We start from the raw sequence: 19196 nt of genomic DNA, 5'->3' as shown, positions 1-19196 counted from the left end.
AATACAATTCAAGTTCTATTCATGTGTTGTCAACAAACTAATGAATAAAGGAAAAATTATTATATTATAACTTCATGTATTTATTGTGATACTAGTTTTTATTCTTATGCAATCACCATTATAGTGTACCAAATGTGCCCTTAGAGTAGAGGATCTTATAATTCATTTCCGAAACAGCTATAAGGATTCAAATTAGCATTTCAAGCTTTAATGTCCATTGATAATCCCCTTGCCCCTAGTGGCCGATAGTCTTTCTATGAATTGGTTAAACTCCTCTTCCCTGCACATCAAGTTAATTCTTGCAAACTTTTGATGGGCACCGCAAATCTTCCCACTTTTCCCAATGATCTTTAATCCTCTTAAAAATTCGTTGCAATCCTCTGTGTCATCTTTACTCTCCAACCATGCATAGGCTGTTGGAGAAACAAAAAAAAAAAAAAAAAAAAAAAATGTTAGAACATATGCCTTTTCTCTATGTTTTCTTATAAAAAGGGAAAAAAAAAAAGAAAAAAAAAAGAAAGGAAAACGCTAAAAAATACTATCTATTTTATTATAAAATACCTATAAATGATAATGAATATGATTGTTGTTACTTTGTCAATATAATAAATTAGTTTGAACAAATGATGCCATAGCTACATTATACATGTCTTTATAAACTGATTCATCAATTTTTAAAATACAAAAAAAAAAAAGATTAATCAAAAATTAATTTGTTGTGTTGTAGATATGGAACCAACACATTCTTGTTACATCAATTTATAAGTATTTTGCAATAAAATTCATAGTAGCTTAGCTTTAATCTTTTCCTAATTTGTTTTTATTTCGATATTATTTTTTAATGTTTATTTTGTAAAAATTAGGCTAAAATGCAAATTGAACCCTTCAAAGTTGATTGAAATTCATTTCGATCCTATAACTTCACTTTTGCTCAATTGTGTTCTATAAGTTTCAAATTTATTCGATTTAGGTCTTTTGTCCAATTCCATTAAAAAAATTTCTCTAAAGTATGCAATTAAATAATGAAAAAAAATTTTTTTTTTTTAAATTCTCAAATAAAAAATTCACAAAATGTTTTTATTAATTTTCTACTTTTTTTTTATTTATAAAAATAATACTTTTTATGATTTTTTTTTAACAAAATTGGAAAGATTGCTTGAATTGAATATAGGCTGCATTTTTGTATAAATTGAACATAACATACGTACCGGACAAGGTTTCAGTAAGCTTGCCACTGAAGAGGCAGTGCTGTTGTGGATACTTGGACAAAATCAGATGTTCACTATTTTGAATAGTTTCCCTTAATTTCTGCCATCTTTTCGATAGGATATTTCGTGCATATTTAAAGAAGTTCTCTGATTTGACAGGCCCAACATTTTGGATGCCATTACAAACTACTTTTATGATTTTTGCGGCCCTGAACTGTGATTCTTTTGATACACCGATTGAGCTGATTGTTATGTATTCAGTCATCTTCTTAGCAATATCTTTATCCTTGACAAGAGCCCAACTTTAATACAAAGAAAGCATCAATTAGTTAACAATTGAGGTAGTACCACCGAAATATAATACAACTATCTCTATTTAGTCTAAATTATAGGTTTGGTTTCTAAAATTGGGAATAAGTTGGATTTTGATCATATAAATTAAATGTTAAAGTATTGTTTCTATCCTTATAGTTTGCACGAATTATAGTTTTTTTGTCCTTAAACTTTAAAAAAGTTTATTTTTTGTCTCTAAAATTTTTAATTAAAGACTTTAATTTCATTAGTTTAGAGGAAAATATAGGGACTAATTAAAAAAGAAATTTTCTCAAAAGTTTGACGAAAAAAGATTTTTTTTCTTTCCAATTTTTAAGAATAGAAAATAAATATAACATTTTTAATAGGGATAAAAAGCAAAATCCATTCAAACTTTAGGAGCGAAAACAATATTTTATCCAAAATTTATAAAGTTCCATTTTGGTCCTAAAGCATAGGGTTGGTTCAATTTCATTACCTAGCTTATATATGTGGTCACTCGATTTGGTTCCTCAAAATGAGGCATCTTAATATCCCAATAGTCACATAGAAAGAAAAATAAATGATGAAACTAAATTCTTCCATTTTGAAAATTTAAATTTAAAGGTCCAAAATCAAACCCATCAAATTTAAGAGAAAAATTATAATTTACCATTTTTTAAGTAAAAAAAATATATATATCAAAAGTCAAAAGCACTCAAGTATAAATCTTAAATAGATTTCTTTTTTTTTTATTTTTTTTATTTTTTAATTCTACGTACTATTTTCAAATTCCAACCAAATTTGAAGTGTGGATTTGGATACCGTTTATTTTGTCGAAAACTGAAAATTGAAAACAATAAAAAAATAATTTTCGGATTATTGTTCTCACCTAAAACACTGTTCATTTGCCTATTTGCATTGTTCATGAACAATGCAATAGGTGATGGTTTAAAAAAGAAGACGGCAAAAACGCATCTGCATGAAAACACAGAAGCAATCCAAACACTCTTGAAATGTCCTAGGGGGGAAAGTTCAAGATGAATTTTTTTGGGAAAACAATTGTAAACATCAATAAAGATCTATATAAAAATCTATCAGAAAAATAATAATAATAAAAACCAATGAATTTGTAGTGAATACTTTTAAACTGACTTATACACTAGCTAGCTACCAATAGCATAGAACATCCATAAGATTAAGATGCTCACCCAATGCGGGAACCGGCATGTCCTGTGCATTTGGAAATTGTAAAGAGCATGTTATCATAATCAGCTGCACCAGTAATAGCTGTGAATTGTGGCCAGTAGTAAGCAAAGTCATAGATGAGTTTTCCATTTCCATTGCCGGTACGGTTCTTCACCACTGCTTCTCTAAGAGTTCCATCTGGGTTGTTTGGTGAATTCACCACCTCTATGTATGCTCCTTTCTTGTTAAACTTATATGCATCACCCTCCCATTTGTACAGCTCTGACCTTAGGAAACTTACCACTTCAGCATATGCCTACAACCAATAATTAGTTACCATTTCAATTATTTGACTATGTATATATGCATGCAAGTTTCATACTAAGTTCAGTTACAATTAGCAATGCCAAGAAATCATATTGGTAACTGCCAAGGTATTAACACTATTTTCCCAAAAAGGTTAGAGACACACTTTGTCTCAAAATATTGAAGCAGCAACATATAAGATCTATCATTAAACCCCTTTCATATTAATGTTTTTCCTTTTTCAATGTAAGTAATATATCAGTTAATTATAGTCTAGCAACAATAACACATAAATAATTGCATCAAATTAAGATGTTAAGCAATGGGGGTCTAACCGAGTAGTAAGGGGCAGAAGACACAACGCTAACTGGCTCAGGGCCACCAGGAGTCGTGAAAGCGTAAAGCAAAGCTTGGAAGAGCTGTGATGATCCTGTCCCTACCACGATGTACCGATCATCCGTCACTGCATTTCCCACCACACCATGCAATCTCCTTATTGCTGCGCCTAGTTCAGGCTCCAAAAACCAGCATACATTGTTACCATCACTGAAATAGCTCATTAAGTCACCCCCACCAATTGTCACATAATACTTATCACTCATCTTTTTCCAGAATGGCTCAAACATCATTGGATCGCCCCTTTTACATTAAGGAGAAAAAATCAATATAAGTAATAATTCAATACCGTGCACTTCTAAGAGAGAATCAAAATATGTCAGTTACATGATAGTTTTACTCATTGGCATTTGGTACAATAAGTCAATAACTAAGAAAAGAGTATAAAACTAGTACTTGTAAGGAGACTAACCCTAATTGTAGTGGCAAATAATAGTTTGGGACAATATGAGTGTTAATTTCTATGTGATTATTGAATGATAAGCGAAAGCATGAAAGAGGGAGTGAACATGAAGATTTATGTGGTTCATCTTGACGGCCTTTGTCCACAAATTGAAAGCTCACACCGTGGACGGCAACATATTTTATTTAGAACTTGTGTCACGATGAACTCAATGTATGTAGAGTTTGTATATTAGAGAGAATTTGACTAATCCTTGACTAATCATATGCTAACCCAAATTTAAATTGTTTGTCCAAATTTAAGTTACTTGTTCTTTAAGTACATGGAAATACAATTGTTATATATAGGCCACTTTAGTCATAATATATCTAATGATAAGTAATGTTATAGACATTTTCTTTTACAACTTAATCGACATAGCCAAAAAAAAAGTCACCCACACCATTTTTGAGAGAGAGAGAGAGAGAGAGAGAGAGAGAGAGAGAGAGAGAGAGAGAGAGAGAGAGAGAGAGAGAGAGAGTTTGTGTGGTGAGAAATAAAGAATTGTTTGTACTCGGCCCCACATGTTTGCAGCAAAAAAGAATATGATTTTCTAAATGACAGTTGACTTTTTACACTAAAGAAGAATTTACTATCAATTGTGCATATACATTCATGATTCAACGGTTATTTTAGGATTTATAAAACGTCAAATTCCATTTTTTATAAGCAATTGATTTAAAATGTATTAAGAAGAAATATTTTGTATCTTTTGTTTTATTTATATTTTGTTAATGTTGAATGAATACCAAGTTTTATTTTTCATATTATATTTACTCTTAATCATAATATTTTTTTTATCATTCTTGAATTATGAAAAATTTTAAGTTTATGCTAGGTCCACTAAATTCCTAGTTTTATTTCTACCACGAGGGTATTACTAATGAATAATGTTAGAGATACAAACTATTTTACAAAAAAATTTACAAACTGCTAATGTGGTGAGTAATTATTGGTAAATGAAAAAGTGATATTAATGATGAGATTAGATAAAAACCGATATGAGGTTGGCCACATCAATATTTTGTAAAAATATTGTAAAATAATTTGTGGTTGTAGCATTACTCATTACTAATTATGAGATTCAACCCTAGCATGCACCTCCACCCACCAAACCCACTTGAAAGTACACCCATTGACGACACTGCACTCCAATAATTTTCATGAAATCGAAGGTTTCATTGTAATAGAACGAACTGGATTGAAGCAGAAAATTAAGGGTGATAATTAAGACTTACAAACTAAGATTGAGAACTAAGTCTGAAGAGCTAAGACTTGAAGTCCTTGTGCCATTAGCTGTGGCTGCTACTAGAGACTTTGTAGATACCATTTTGTTTCTGTGGGAGAGGAATCTGAATAAAAGATATATGTAGTCTAGCTTTTAATTAATGTTCAGAGCTTGTGTTGGGATGATGGGATACAAGGATGTGTTAATCAGCTTCTAATCTATATATTTATCGATGATGATGGGTTGGTGCACCAACCCTATAGCAAATTACTGATCCGGCTTACTATCCTTAAAATTAGTTTTGCATTAAAGTTTATAATCCCGCTAGATTTTTTTACAAACTATTGATGTAGAAAATTTTTATGGGTTCTTATTTGCACCTACCACTAAAATCACTTTTCAACTTACTAATAATCATTCGCTACATTTGGAATTTGTGATGGAATATGGAAAGAAACAATTGGTACACTTTAGCTTGCCAATAAATACGAAACTTTTCGGTGTATAGCATTAAATTAGGAAATTTCATGCTTTTCTTGAAGGCTTGGAGAAAGTTGTTATATTTGACAAGTTGTGATTGGTGGAGCATGTATTGGAAACTTAAACACAAAAAGTAAGATATAAGATTTGTATTCACAATTATGAATTATCCATTTTCATTAGCTCACTAGATTATATGTTTATTATTTTTTGTTTTGTAAGTTCTAAACAGACATCCTTCCAAAAAGAAGTTTAGAGGGCTTAAAAGTTTTTTTTTTTTTTTTTTTGATGGACTGAACACATATGGAGGCCAGATGCATTAACTTTAAATGTACATTTTTATATTTAAATCTTACTTAAAATAATATTTAGCTAGTATTTTATATATTATTATTTTTTGATGAAAATATCATAATTTTAATCTCTACATTTTTTGGATCATAGTTAATTTAGTCCATACATTTTGGTACGAGTCTATTTTATTTTTAACTTGTAGATAATTTGGTTCTAACCATCTACTCAATAACGAAAAATGCCTACATTGCACACATTGTGCACAGTTGGCACAACTGACGCTGACATGACTAATAAAACAATAATAAAATAAATTATAAAAATTCCACATCATCATTTTTAAATTGAAAAAGAAATTATAAAAAAAATTTCTTTCTCAAATTTTAAAGGCAGAAAAGAAAAATTCAGGAATATTGCCAAATTTTCTTGCACTTTTTTGGCAACCAAACACACACAAAGAAAATCTATTTCTATATAGGAATAAAGAGAAAGTCAAGTAATATATAGTTCCTTAGGTGTAATACATTAGATTGCCTAATTAAATTCAAACACATATATGCATTGATCAATGAAACATAGGAAATATTATTTCTTTCTAAGGACAATTTACCAATACAACTATATCTTTGAATTTAATTGGAAAATTTAAAGTGAACTATACTTGATAATGAACCTCTTGAGTTCCAATGGTGATGAATGGAATAAACAGGAAAATGAATGACAGTGAGTGAAAAATTGACTTAATTTGAGGTAGTTATCCTCCCAAAAAATGAAAAAAGAAAGAAGAAGAGAACTTTAGAGAAGAAGTCCAGAAACTTGCATCATTGATGATATATCAACTCTTATAAAATCAATATGTAACAAATTATTTTGGTAACTAATTATCTATGCAAGTCTTGCTTGTCTACTTTGATCATATCCTTGAATTGACATGCATGCACGCATATGTGATGCTAGTAGGTTGGACTAGCTAGGCTTGGCTTGGGTTCCTTACATACCTAAGTTGTACACACTAGAAATGAAGTCATTAAAATTTCCATGTGACATAATCTTATAAGTTGACACTTAGGTTCATTTGGCTAACTCGTTGCTGCACGACTACAAGAGAAATATAAGAGATAAGGGGTCCATTTGGATTGAGCTTATTGTTGCTGAAACTAAAAACTGAAAACACTATAGCAAAATAATTTTTAAATGTGTAAATAGTACCGTGAGACCCATTTTTAATATTTTTTAATACGTACACAGTGTCAGCACAGTGCGTGAACAGTGCATACACTGTTCATAACAGTAAAATTTGTCTCCCAAAGTCAACAAACGCGGGCCAAAAAAAGAAGAAGGAGAAAATGCAAACGTGAGACACAGAGCCCAAACGCCCTCAAGATACCAGTTTAAGATGTTACAAAAATGAACCCAATAAATTAGAAGTTAAAACTTTCAAAAGGCCATAAAAATTAGCCAATCAGAAGATTCAAAGCCTAAAAATTATCGAAACAAAACAAAATATATAAGACCACTACAAATAAATATAAGGGAGAGATAAGGTACACTCGAAAGAATAATCCATGACTATAGCTGTTGAAATCAAAAGATTCAGAGCCTGATATGGGTGTTCTTGGAAAAGATTTAATGTATGACACAAAAGGAGGCCGACGGTTCCTATGGACCCATGAGCTTCATGTGCATATACGGAAGGACAAAAGAAGCGACACCATCAGCTGACGACCCCACCATGATACCCGACGGGCACTTCCATAAGTCAATGGAGAACCTTCGAACGAAGCAGGTGGCCAATGGGAGTGAAGAGGCCGACGGGTCTAGCATGGCTTAGCTTGGTCTCCACAAATGTCTATACATGGAAATATCTTGTATTCAATGCCCAACCCTAATCAGAGGAATCTCTACAAAGAAAGGATCCCGTAAAATATGAGTATTAATGAGAATCTTCTCTACAAGGAAATACCTTCTCCACCAAGAAATGAAGGTCAGCTCTATACTACTATAAAAATCCCAAAACCCTCACAAATCAAGGTACATGTAATTCGCCCAATTCTGGCACTCTAGAGATATAGAAATTCTCTCTAACTTAACATTCGGAGGGTATTTGGCTGGTACCACACCAATACTCTCTGCAAAGTCTTCTTTGTTTCTGTTTCACAGGTTTTTTCTAGAGCACGTGAGGACTGTGCAGCTCACTGATGATTTTTGGCATCATCAGAGCCTAAAGAAATATATGACTATACAATAGAGAAATATAAGTGAAAGATTGGTTACCCTCCAAAGAATAATCCATGGTAGTGTTGGTGAAGATAGCTATAGCAAATAGTGGAGCCGTATCAATCACATTTAATTTGAAGCATTGCTTCGAACATAATAAAAATAAAAAAAATAAAAAATAAAAAAAACAAAAAAAAACTTCTCAATCATACATCAATGCATGCAATTGCTCAAAGGGTATCCAAAATACCGTATTTGATTATACAAGCAACATAAGGAGAATTCCTATCAATTTATGCATCATCTTCCAATGTAACTCTACTTTTCCTGCAATATACACCAGTTATTTTAACAATAATTTGAAGTTTCAAAAACACAATATGAAACATATTTTGTGTTTAGAATATAAAGGTCCAAAATTGTGCTACAAAAACTAACCTTTTTGAAACCAAAAAAATAACAATAAAAAAATGAATTGTTAATGTACCAAAGACAAAGGAAAAGAAGGAATAGGTTGAGTAGAAGATTGTTCCTATTTCCATTTTAAGCTGTTTGTCGATGGAGAAATCACTTGAAGAGGGCGATGTCAACAAACATAATTAAGATAATCACAATTGAAAGGTAAATTTTCTAACCATGTCCTCTCCCTAAACGGAGGAGTCTGAGACAATATATTGCCAAAAGAATACACTAAATTAACAACATGATGATCCTAGAAGTCAATAAATTAACAACAATATTCCCAGTGAGAACCATCTAACTTTCAAAGTTCCCACCACTCCACGACACATAATACGAATGATCAAATTCAAGACTCTTATTGCACCATACTGAAAAATGTGAGAAAATAATAGCATAGAGATACTGACCATAATCTTACTTACTAAAATTTCTAGCTCTTTCAATTAAAAAGATAACTTAGCTTGAGGTTGGCACACCAAACATCAAATACCAAATGCTTTAATGAAACTGGACAGAAGAAATTAAGAGAGATCTTGATATTGCAGGGAAGAGAGGCATGGGTGAGAAGGAAGTGAATGGAATAAGTCGATTATATTGTTCTAGGTCTCGGGTTTTATTTTTTAGTAGCAGCATGTTTTATTTTAATTTTTTTTTAGTGAGTTTTAATTTAAAATAGAAGAATAATAAATAAAACGATTGATGATGTGGAAATTTGTGAGGCTTCCAAAGCTTATGAGTCAACATATAATGAAGTCAACAAAAAGTCCTAGGCTTCAGTTTTATAGTATATATAGATAAAGAACTCTACAAAGACCCATTCTATAGAATGGAATAAAGTCAAATTTCTCCTCTTTGGATACGATGTAGTCCCTTTTTTTTCATGAGCCATTCATCCTATTCCGTCAACTCGAGGCAGCAACTATATTCTTTTCAATAATTTGTTCAAAATGAAGCAGAAATGTTACGTTACATTACGTGAGGACAAAGTTTAGCTACAAACTTAGTTGTGACATAAGGTTACAACTCTCAATATCGTTTTATTGAATGTGAATTTTGTCAATTCTACCATTGGATCACATTTTTTTTTCTTATCTTCTACTATGCTTGTAAAATTTTCAATAGATCAAATCAATAGTTTTGTCATCAATCAATTGATTAATTTGCAAGATTTTGTAGTCTAAAATTATGCGTGAAAAATATGTTTACAGATCACATTGTAAACAATGTCCAATTAACACAAAATTTGGCATTTATGTTAAAAGTGTAAAGAATATGCAATCTAACAGTTGGATTTTCAAAATATGTAGTAGTGTTAGGTTTTTTAAGGAAAGTTATAACTTAAGTTACAACCAAGTTTGTATCTAAATTTTATCCGTTAAGTGATGTGTCTCCCAAAAGTGCTTTATGAGTACAACTATTAGCAGTTACAGAGCAATAAAAGACGTTGTCATTTTTTTTTTTTTTTTTTGAGGAAATACGTTGTCTAATTATGATGATCAAAATTGAATTTTTTTTCCTAACTAGTTAGGGTGGCACATGCTATCTTTTGAGTGAGAAAATTAAGATAAAATTTTTATTTTAAGAAGTTTGAAACTTTATACATAAAAAATGTATGTCATACAAAGTTATGGTAGCTATTTAACATAAATGGTAACTATTTGACATATAAATATTTATTTTACTATAATAGATTTTTTATAACTTATTTGCTAAAGGTAATATCCACTCACTAAAAACTTTTAAGAATGATAATGAATATCATCATCTTCCAACAATAAGCAACTAGTTTTTGCTAAGACATTGTCACAATATTTAAATTTTCGTAATGAATAATGTCATATGCTACAATTGAAACTCTTCATCAAATACCTTCAACCATATACAATGAAAATTTTGTCATTCATACTTTCTTCTTTACCATTCTACATGAGTCGAGGTGCAATGTTTAACTTAGTTTTTTAATGAACACTCATTTTAGGCCTGAAAAAAAATATCAATGTTCTCTAGGTAATTATAAGGCTTTTCCGTTAGATAAACTAATTAGTAACTCCATGCATATGCATGGATACAGTTAAAGATTTATAATAAGATGTATAATATAATTCCTATATATATAATTTAAATACTACTGATAGTCATTTTTATATCTTGTTAACTCTTTTAAAAATTTTGTAAGGATATTATTAGATATAAAATGTAAATTGTGTTAGGACATATGTGAGTCACTTGCTAGGAACATATGTCACTACTTTATGTAATTGGTTAATCATTTGACAAAATGCACTTTACTTGTATTTGGGTAGATCTAGAATGTGTTTAATACTTCAAGAAACCTTGTTTCAAGATCAAGTGTTAAAGTCATGCAAGTTTGTCCAAGATTCAAGCTAAGAAAGTGCCTGTCATTAAATCTCGACAGCTAGTATCTATCGAGTTTTAAGAGTTGTTCCAGTCCCGTGGCTTGATAGCAGCTCAACAGATAGCTATTTGTCGAGGTTTATGAAAAACAGAGTTTCAATTCTGTTTTGACTCCAATCCGTGATTATGTGTTTGAGCTTTCTTTTCTCACAACCCTAGACATATAAAAGGATTATTTTATGGGCCGTCAAAGATGACAAAAGTTGCACAAGTGTTGAGCAAAGTTTGTTCAAGCAAATTGTGATTGGAGACAGAATTTGCCATAATTCATCTCTCTTGTGAAGAAGCTGCTGTGTTTGTGCACTATAGGGTTTTGTGACCAAGTATCTTCTCGATCTTCATCGTCTGGATGAACTGAAGAACTTTGCAGCCAACAACCTTCTCTAGTTGGTGACTGAAGTTGCATACTAGGATCCGCGCAATTAGTTAGTCACGTACTGGGAGCCATGCATCAAAAGGAGAGATTGTCACTATAGAACAAGTCCAATTGAGTATTGGGGTAAGGGTTCAACTGTAGGTAGGTATAAGATATTGGGATTCCTTTACTTGTAACCGCTTGTTTTGATAATAGTGAATTCTCGGGAGTGGTGACCTTAAAATCACTTGATGGGGTTTTTGCCGTGTTGGTTTTCCCTATTCGTAAACAAATCACCGTGTCAATTTATTTTCTGCTGCACTTAGTTTAATTGGTGATTTGTTTGTACTACCACGCATTTGCATGTTAATTTGATTAATTAATAAATTTGGCTAATTAATCAATTAATTCATCACAAGGGGTCAATACGTTTTTTGCCTATCAAATTGTCCATGTTTGTTTTAAAAAATTATTATGAAGCACTTTTTTTTTTTTTTTTTTTTTTTTTTACGATTCATTTATTCTAGACTTTTTGGTTTTTGTACTTAATAACTCACTTGGATGAATATTTATGATATGGTCCCACATTTGATTTTAAAATTAAGAAATAAAACTCTTTAAGAATAAATAATTTAGGACACATGGCATAAAATTGGAACTCTAATTTGGAATTCTAATTTGAGTTTCTCTCAGCTTCACCTATTATATATATATATATATATATATATATATATATATATATATATATAGATTATAAGTTTCGAAGATTTAAACCTAAAAAATCAATGTTCTCTAGGTAATAAATAAAACTCCTTATATCACAATTCCAACTTTCTAAGAATTACTACCATCTAAAACTCAAAATACATTAAGAAAATTTTTGGGATGTTAAAATTTAGAGGGAGTATTTTAGACATTACACAATGAAATATTTTAAGAATGTAAGCTTTTATTAGGGTTTAACTGAGAGAATAATAATATGACATATTTGCTAATTATCAAAATATTAAGGGAAAAATTACTTGATTTTAAAATTTAATAAGGAATTGCGATCTACCCCAAACATTAAGGGTCTGTTTGGATAGAACTTATTTTGCTGAAACTGAAAACTGAAAACATTGTAGCAAAATAATTTTTAAATGTGTGAATAGTGCTGTGGGGCCCATTTTTAATAAAAAAGTTGTTGAAAAGTGAGATTTGCGGGTTAAAAAAGTCAAAAGTTACAGTTATTGTTCATAAACAGTGCATGAATAGTAGTCGTTGTCCCCTGAAATGAGTGCTGCTGCAGAAAAAAAGAAAAAAAAAGAAAAAAAAAAAAGAAAAAGATGAAAATGCAGGAAACATAGACGCACAGACGCAACGCATATCCAAACAAATACTAAGGATGAAAAGTGTTTTTATCCTAAGTTTTTTTTTGGTGTGTGTAAAACTATGTGTTTTTACTTAAAATGGTGCTTGAAAATAAAAATACAAACAAAAAATGCAAAAAATCAATCTAAGAAAACTGTATGTGAAACAATAAACTTTTACTCAACAAAGTTGACTAATTAAACCAAAAAAATTTCTAGAAACACAACAGAATGGTACAACATTTTCATAACATTTTTATATTTTTGTTATAGTTTATTTTGACCTATAAAGAATTGACACTTTAGCAGTTGTAAAAATATTATGATGACAACAAGATGTCTTAACATTTTCTCAAGAAAAGTACTATGTTTACAATATTTTCATAATAAATTATAATTAGTAGGTTGTTACGAGTTGTTATTGGTAGGCAAAAAAGTAATTTCATTGGTAAGTTTAAATTAGAACCAATAACAATTTATTACCACTTATGATTTGTTATGAAAGTGTTGTAAAAAATATTATGGATGTTGTACTTCTTTTTTCACAATACCTTTAATTTTAGTTGTGGTTGGTTTCAATATGATATTTTACTTTGACCTATAAGGAATTAACACCTCAACAATTGTGAAAATATTGTGATAATTTATTGTGTTAATGTATATATATATATAAACAGGGTAACTAACAACTCATATATATATATATATATATATATATATATATATATATATATTAAACAACAAAAAAGAGTTGAACGGGGATATTCACGAGGAAAAAAAAAAAAAAAGAGGAAGGCCAGTGAACAGTGCAAAAAAATAAAAATAAAACTGTAGTTACCACTGTAGCTTTACGCACTTTTTATATATAGATAATACAGGATTAGGATTCCTTAAAGCAAACATGAAAAAATTAATGATATCTTAAGTAAACTAAACCAAAATAGACCTGAAATATTAAAATGTTTTTGTTTTTATTTTTAAAAAATGTAATATTCCAGAATAAGTGTTACTGGACATAATATAGTTATTCAGCGGGTTGATAAATAATTAGGATTAAATATTTTTCAATTACATTTCACATTAGCTATGTCTCGTTCTGTGAGCCAGTATGCAATATACTTCATTCATTGTACAATCTTGACCAAAATCTCAAAACTATCATATCTTATCCAATACTGGTTTTCTGAATATGTGACTTTTGAATTGTTGGTATTTATATCCCGACTATTGCACCTATTCACTGCTTTCTTCTTCTTCTTCTTCTTCTTCTTCTTCTTTTTCTCTCTCTCTCTTAATTTTGTAAAAAGGAATTTTGAATTTCGAAATTGTAACAAAAGCAAAACAATATATCCTGCTAAATTTTAAGTACTATATCAGCCTTGATACTCTATAACTATTTTATTTAATTATTAATTTTTTTTCTCTACTACTTTTTAAGGAGAGAGCTATGCAAGAATTGAAGAAAGAGACTGTGAGAGGGAGTGACATTAATATAAAAAAATTTGCCAATGAATAGTGGCTACAATACATAAATTAGACCCAAAGAAGAACTTGGTATCTAATTAATGGTGTTGCTTATGATAGTATAATTCCCACTAGGGGTCTTTGCCAAGGAGACCCAATTTCACCTTATATCTTTCTATTGTGTGCAGATGATTTTTCTTCCCTTATTAATGATGCAAATCAAAGAATTAGTTGAGTATCAATATGTAAAGGCAGTCCCAAGATCACACATTTGTTCTTCGCAGATGACAGCCTATTGTTTTGTAAAGCAAACCTCCAAGAATGCCAAAATCTTATTGATATTCTCCAGCTATACGAAGCTGCCTTGGGTCAGAAAATCAATGCGGATAAGTCTTTAGTCTTTTTTAGTAACAATAGCCCAGATAATAGAAGATGTGAAGTGTTGGATATGTTGGGTCCAATGCAGGATACCCGACAAAAAAAAAAAAAAAAAAAAAAAAAAAACTAGGCCTACCCTCAATCATTGGTAAGTCAAAAGTTGAAATATTTGCAGAAATTAAAGAGAGGGTGGGGAAAAAACTATCGGGGTGGAAGGAGAAAATTCTATCAGTGGGTGGTCGAGAGATCCTTATTAAAGATGTTGCCCAAGCAATTCCAACATACACTATGAGTTGTTTCCAGATCCCAAAAAGTCTTTGTGACGAGATTGAAGGTATGATGAGAAAATTTTGTTGGGGTCAAAGGGGTCAAGAATCAAAAATTGCTTGGGTTAGCTAGAAGAAAATGTGTAAGTCAAAGTTGAATGGAGGAGTGGGTTTTCGAAATTTACAGGCTGTCAACCTTGCTATGCTAGCTAAGCAAGGTTGGAGGTTAATCTCGAATCCTAACTTTTTGGTGGCCCAAATTTACAAAGATAGATATTATCCGCATTGTGATATTTTTAGAGCAAAACTTGGGTCCAGCCCTTCTTATGCTTGGAGAAGCATCTTGAATGGGTTGGAAGTTGTGAAGAGAGGTACCTAGTGGCGAGTTGGCAATTGCAATAGGATACATATTTGGGAGATAAGTGACTGCCTACTCCAACAACGTACAAAATAATCTCCCCCCGAAAACCCTTTCATGATTATCCTGGGGTCTCGGCACTAATTGACAGAGATACGAGGAGGTGGAAAGCTGATGTAGTAAGATCTTTATTTTTGCCTTTTGAATTAAGGACTATTCTGAATATTCCTCTCAACCACAACCTTCTAGAAGACCAAATCATATGGGTGGGTAATAAAAAGGGAGAATTCACTGTGAAGAGTGCCTATTACATAGCTGTTGGGGTACTAGATACAATGGAGGAAGGTGAAAGTTCTTCGGGTGATCCAAGGAGTCCTCTATGAAAGAGCTATGGTACTTAAACATTCCATCCAAGATGTGAATCTTTGCTTGGAAAATGTGTATGAATTCTCTTCCAACACTTGTGAACTTGCAAAGAAGATGAATTAATCTATGTGAAATCTGTCCGGCTTGTGGGAAGGAGCCAAAATCAATTCTCCATGCTCTAGCTAGGTGTGAAGTGGCTAAGAGAGTGTGGAGATGTTGGGTGGATGGTCCCATTGACTTACTGAATGTAAACATGGAAGTTATAGACATTGCAACGCAAATATATGAGTCTGGTACGTCAAGAGACCTGGAGATTTTCTTTGGAGTTGCATGGGCAATTTGGTATAATAGGAACAAAATAGTGCACGAATCCTCAAGTTAGCTTCCCAAACATATTTGGAGCTTTGCTAAGAGATATATACAAGAATTCAAGAGTGCCTCAATAGCTTGCTCTCAACACTTGACTCTGATAGAAGAGAAGTGGACAGCGCCTCCTCTGGGGGTGTTCAAGATCAATGTTGATGGTGCAACGTTTGAAAATGAAAGGAACTCAAGTGTGGGAGTTGTTATAGGAGATGCAACTGGTATAGTTCATGTTGCTTGCTATAAATATCTTCAGGGACAGTACTCGGTGGAGGCAGGCGAAGCGCTAGCTATGGATTGTGGTCTAATTCTTATCAGAGAGCAAAAGCTACCTCAAATCATTTTGGAATCTGATGCCTTAACAGCTGTTAATAGAGTCACAACAGCTAAAACAAATGGCAGTCTTGGTCATGTGTATAAAGGAATTCTTAATTTGCTTTCTTCTTTTAGCAGCTGGAGAATCAACCATGTGAAAAAAGAATACAACAGAGCAGCTCATGAGCTTGCGCAGTATGCAAGGCAGAATGAAGTTTCTCATGTCCTCCTATGGTGTCTCACATTATCCAGGCAGATTGTACTTAGATTGTATTGTGTTGTGCTTCTTTTCTTGTGCTTTGTTGTACTCCCTTTTCTTTTTGGCAATGATATTCCAGTTTGTGCTAAAAAAAAAAAAAATTATTTATTGTTTATGGTCCAATCCCATTACTTGAGGATTTTGACTCTGCATTCTGTTTATAGAACTTCCAATAAATACATGCAGAGGAGTTCATCGATGGATGATAGATAGTAATATGTAACATCAATTTTGGTTTTTTAGTAGTAGTTATTTTCCTCTTCTCTATGGATACGATGCAGTCTTTTTTTATTTTTTTCATGAGTCTTTCATGCCATTCTATCAACTCGAGGCTGCAATTATATTCTGTTCAAAATAAGCAAAATCTCCCGAGGGATATTACGTGATGTGTTTCCCAAAAGCACTTTATGACCAAGGTCTCGTAAGCGCAACTATTAGCAGTTACACTTACAGAGCAATAAAATACGTTGTCTATTTTTTTTTTCAAACAAAGTTTGGCTACAAATTTGATTGTAGCCTAAAGTTACAACTTCACTTACTATCTTTTAATTAGATTTAAATTTTGAAAAATCTACCATTGGATTGTATTTTCTTTTTATATCCTATATGTTTGCAAAATTTCCAAAAAGTATAAGATCAATAGTTATGTCATCAATTAATTGTTTAAATTGCAAACTTTTGTAGTCTAAAATCTTGTATATAAAATTCAGTTGACAAAAAATTTGATGTGTGTTAAGTCAGAGTTTAAAGAATATACAATCTAACAATTAATTTTTTAAATCTGTAGCAATGTTATTATTTTTTTTTTTTTAAAGGAAGTTGTAGCATTAGCTTACAACGAAGTTTGTTGCCAAATTTTATCATTTTTTCCCTTAATTACATAGGATTAGGATTCATTAAAGTAGACATGAAAAAATTAATGACATGTTTAATAAACTAAACCAAAATTTACCTAGAATATTAACAAGTACTATTCAAAATAAGTGTGGCTAGACATAACATAATTATTCAACAGGTTGATAAATAATTAGGATAAAATATTTTTCAATAATATTTCACATCTTCTATGTCTGGTACTGTTGACTGGTATGCAATATACCTTTTTTTTAATAGAAACAACACTTTAATTTTATTGAAAGTGAGCTGAATCAACTTGAATTACAAATAATAGATGTGGAGAAACATCCTTCATCTACACTGAATACTTGCTAACATGTCTTGTATGTCTAGCAATGATATGGGTTGCACTATTATCTTGTCTCAACACATAACTGAACTCAATATTTGTAAACTCCTTAGCTAACTCCTTTGCTTTGTCAATCAAGTGTCCATAGTCTGTCAGGGAAGGGCTTTCGCACAAAAGGGCATCAATAGTAGTCTTGGAGTCTCCTTCTAGCACAATGGATGACAAGCCCAGGTCACGTGCGAGTCTGAGCACTTTAGAAGTTGCTATGACTCCATTGCTATGATCGAGAAAGGTAATGGGAATACTTCTGCCATGGAAGCAACCACCTTGCCATTCCAATCTTGGATAATGACTCCCACCCCTACTTGTTTTCCATCTCGAAATGTTGGGTTCTAAGACTTTAGGTTTATATGTATTAGAACGTTTAGTCTTGTTTTAGACTTGCTCAAAGTATGTTTATGTATAAAGTTTGAATCAAGTGTATTGCAGGATTTACTATGTAAATCTGCCTAGCTTGATCGATCTAGAATTAGACTTGATCGATCGAAACTTGTGCAGATTGTTCTTCTACAGAATTTTCCAACTTAGCCCAAGCCCGTTTAACGTGTAGGATTTTATGTTTTGCCTTTAGTATAAAAGGAAAAACCCTAGCCACGTTTTAGTGTTGTTGTTTATGTTGTGTATGTGACTCTCTTGTGAGATCTAGAGGTGTTTGCCTTCACATATACTTAGGGTTATCAAGAATCAAGATTATATCAAGAACTTGATGATCAGTTTGGTTGCTGCATAAAGAGCTTAAAGATATACAAGTGGGAGTACTTGTGCTTGCTGTGAATCTAAGAAAGAAGAAGTCTATGGACTCGGAGCTGTCACGTGGTCGTGATAGTAAGTTTCCTACTCGAGGTAGCAATATGATGTTAGTGGTCTAAGTCACTATTGTATAAACTTTAATTCTTTCATAGTGGATTTGTTTTACCTTGATGATAGCTAGGTTAAATTCTCCCAGGTTTTTTATCGGTTTGGTTTTTCTGGGTTATCATATCGTTGTGTTATTTATTTCCCACACTGTTTCAATGATATGATATATTTGTGTTAACCTAGATTTGATTAATTTGACTAAGTAATCACTTGGCTAATTGACTAGGTTAATCTGATTGTGTTTTAAGGGGTTTAAAAACGTACACAAAAGATAGAGCCATCGAAGTTAACTTTGAGGTTCGGCCAAGATGGTAGTTTCCATATGATGTTTTGACGGTCATTGGTGGTCCTATCTGGTGGTTTTGGAGGGGTGGCTCGGAGATGGGCCGTTCTAGTAAACTGAGCTTCTTGCATAATCTGCTGGAGAGGGAACAATTGAGAGCTTGTCCGAATGGTATTCCTGCAGGACCAAATAGTCCAAATAATGGTAGCAAAGAGAGCCAAGTTCGCTCCTACCTCCATGATATGCTCCACAACCTCCCTGAAACTAACGACATGCAAAGTTGATCGAAAGCTCCACTCTGAATCTTGGTTCCACATCGGTGACAACAACAGACAAGACCACAGGGCATGCACCACATCTTTATGCTCAATTTGGCAGTGCTTACAAATGTCATTTGTGATCATCTTCC

The 19196-nt window shown here is 31.9% G+C and overlaps 2 protein-coding genes across 2 annotated transcripts; one reads left to right on the top strand and one right to left on the bottom strand.

Annotated features, from left to right (window-relative positions):
* Positions 1 to 207: 207 nt before the first annotated feature.
* LOC126724556 (L-tryptophan--pyruvate aminotransferase 1-like) lies at positions 208 to 5161 on the bottom strand. The gene is made up of 5 exons (XM_050429046.1): positions 5070 to 5161; positions 3329 to 3632; positions 2711 to 3003; positions 1209 to 1510; positions 208 to 413 (listed from the first exon to the last, which is right to left on the bottom strand). The coding sequence occupies exons 1-5, from the start codon at positions 5159 to 5161 to the stop codon at positions 208 to 210; spliced, it is 1197 nt and encodes a 398-aa protein (XP_050285003.1).
* Positions 5162 to 15716: 10555 nt separating this feature from the next.
* Positions 15717 to 16613, top strand: LOC126724553 (uncharacterized). Its single transcript, XM_050429044.1, has 3 exons — positions 15717 to 15756; positions 15937 to 16400; positions 16587 to 16613. The coding sequence occupies exons 1-3, from the start codon at positions 15717 to 15719 to the stop codon at positions 16611 to 16613; spliced, it is 531 nt and encodes a 176-aa protein (XP_050285001.1).
* The last annotated feature ends 2583 nt before the right edge of the window (positions 16614 to 19196 follow it).

Source organism: Quercus robur, chromosome 4 (assembly GCF_932294415.1).
Source record: "Quercus robur chromosome 4, dhQueRobu3.1, whole genome shotgun sequence".
NCBI lineage: Eukaryota > Viridiplantae > Streptophyta > Magnoliopsida > Fagales > Fagaceae > Quercus > Quercus robur.
This window is presented reverse-complemented; position numbering and strand designations above follow the sequence as displayed.

Coding starts and splice junctions, on each gene's coding strand:
- LOC126724553 (XM_050429044.1), top strand. CDS start 15,717: ATGGAAGTTATAGACATTGCAACGCAAATATATGAGTCTG. Junction 15,757..15,936: donor AACGCAAATATATGAGTCTG/GTACGTCAAGAG, acceptor TGACTCTGATAG/AAGAGAAGTGGACAGCGCCT. Junction 16,401..16,586: donor TCACATTATCCAGGCAGATT/GTACTTAGATTG, acceptor AAATACATGCAG/AGGAGTTCATCGATGGATGA.
- LOC126724556 (XM_050429046.1), bottom strand. CDS start 5,161: ATGGTATCTACAAAGTCTCTAGTAGCAGCCACAGCTAATGGCACAAGG. Junction 3,633..5,069: donor TTAGTTCTCAATCTTAGTTT/GTAAGTCTTAAT, acceptor TTAATGTAAAAG/GGGCGATCCAATGATGTTTG. Junction 3,004..3,328: donor CTTCTGCCCCTTACTACTCG/GTTAGACCCCCA, acceptor TATTGGTTGTAG/GCATATGCTGAAGTGGTAAG.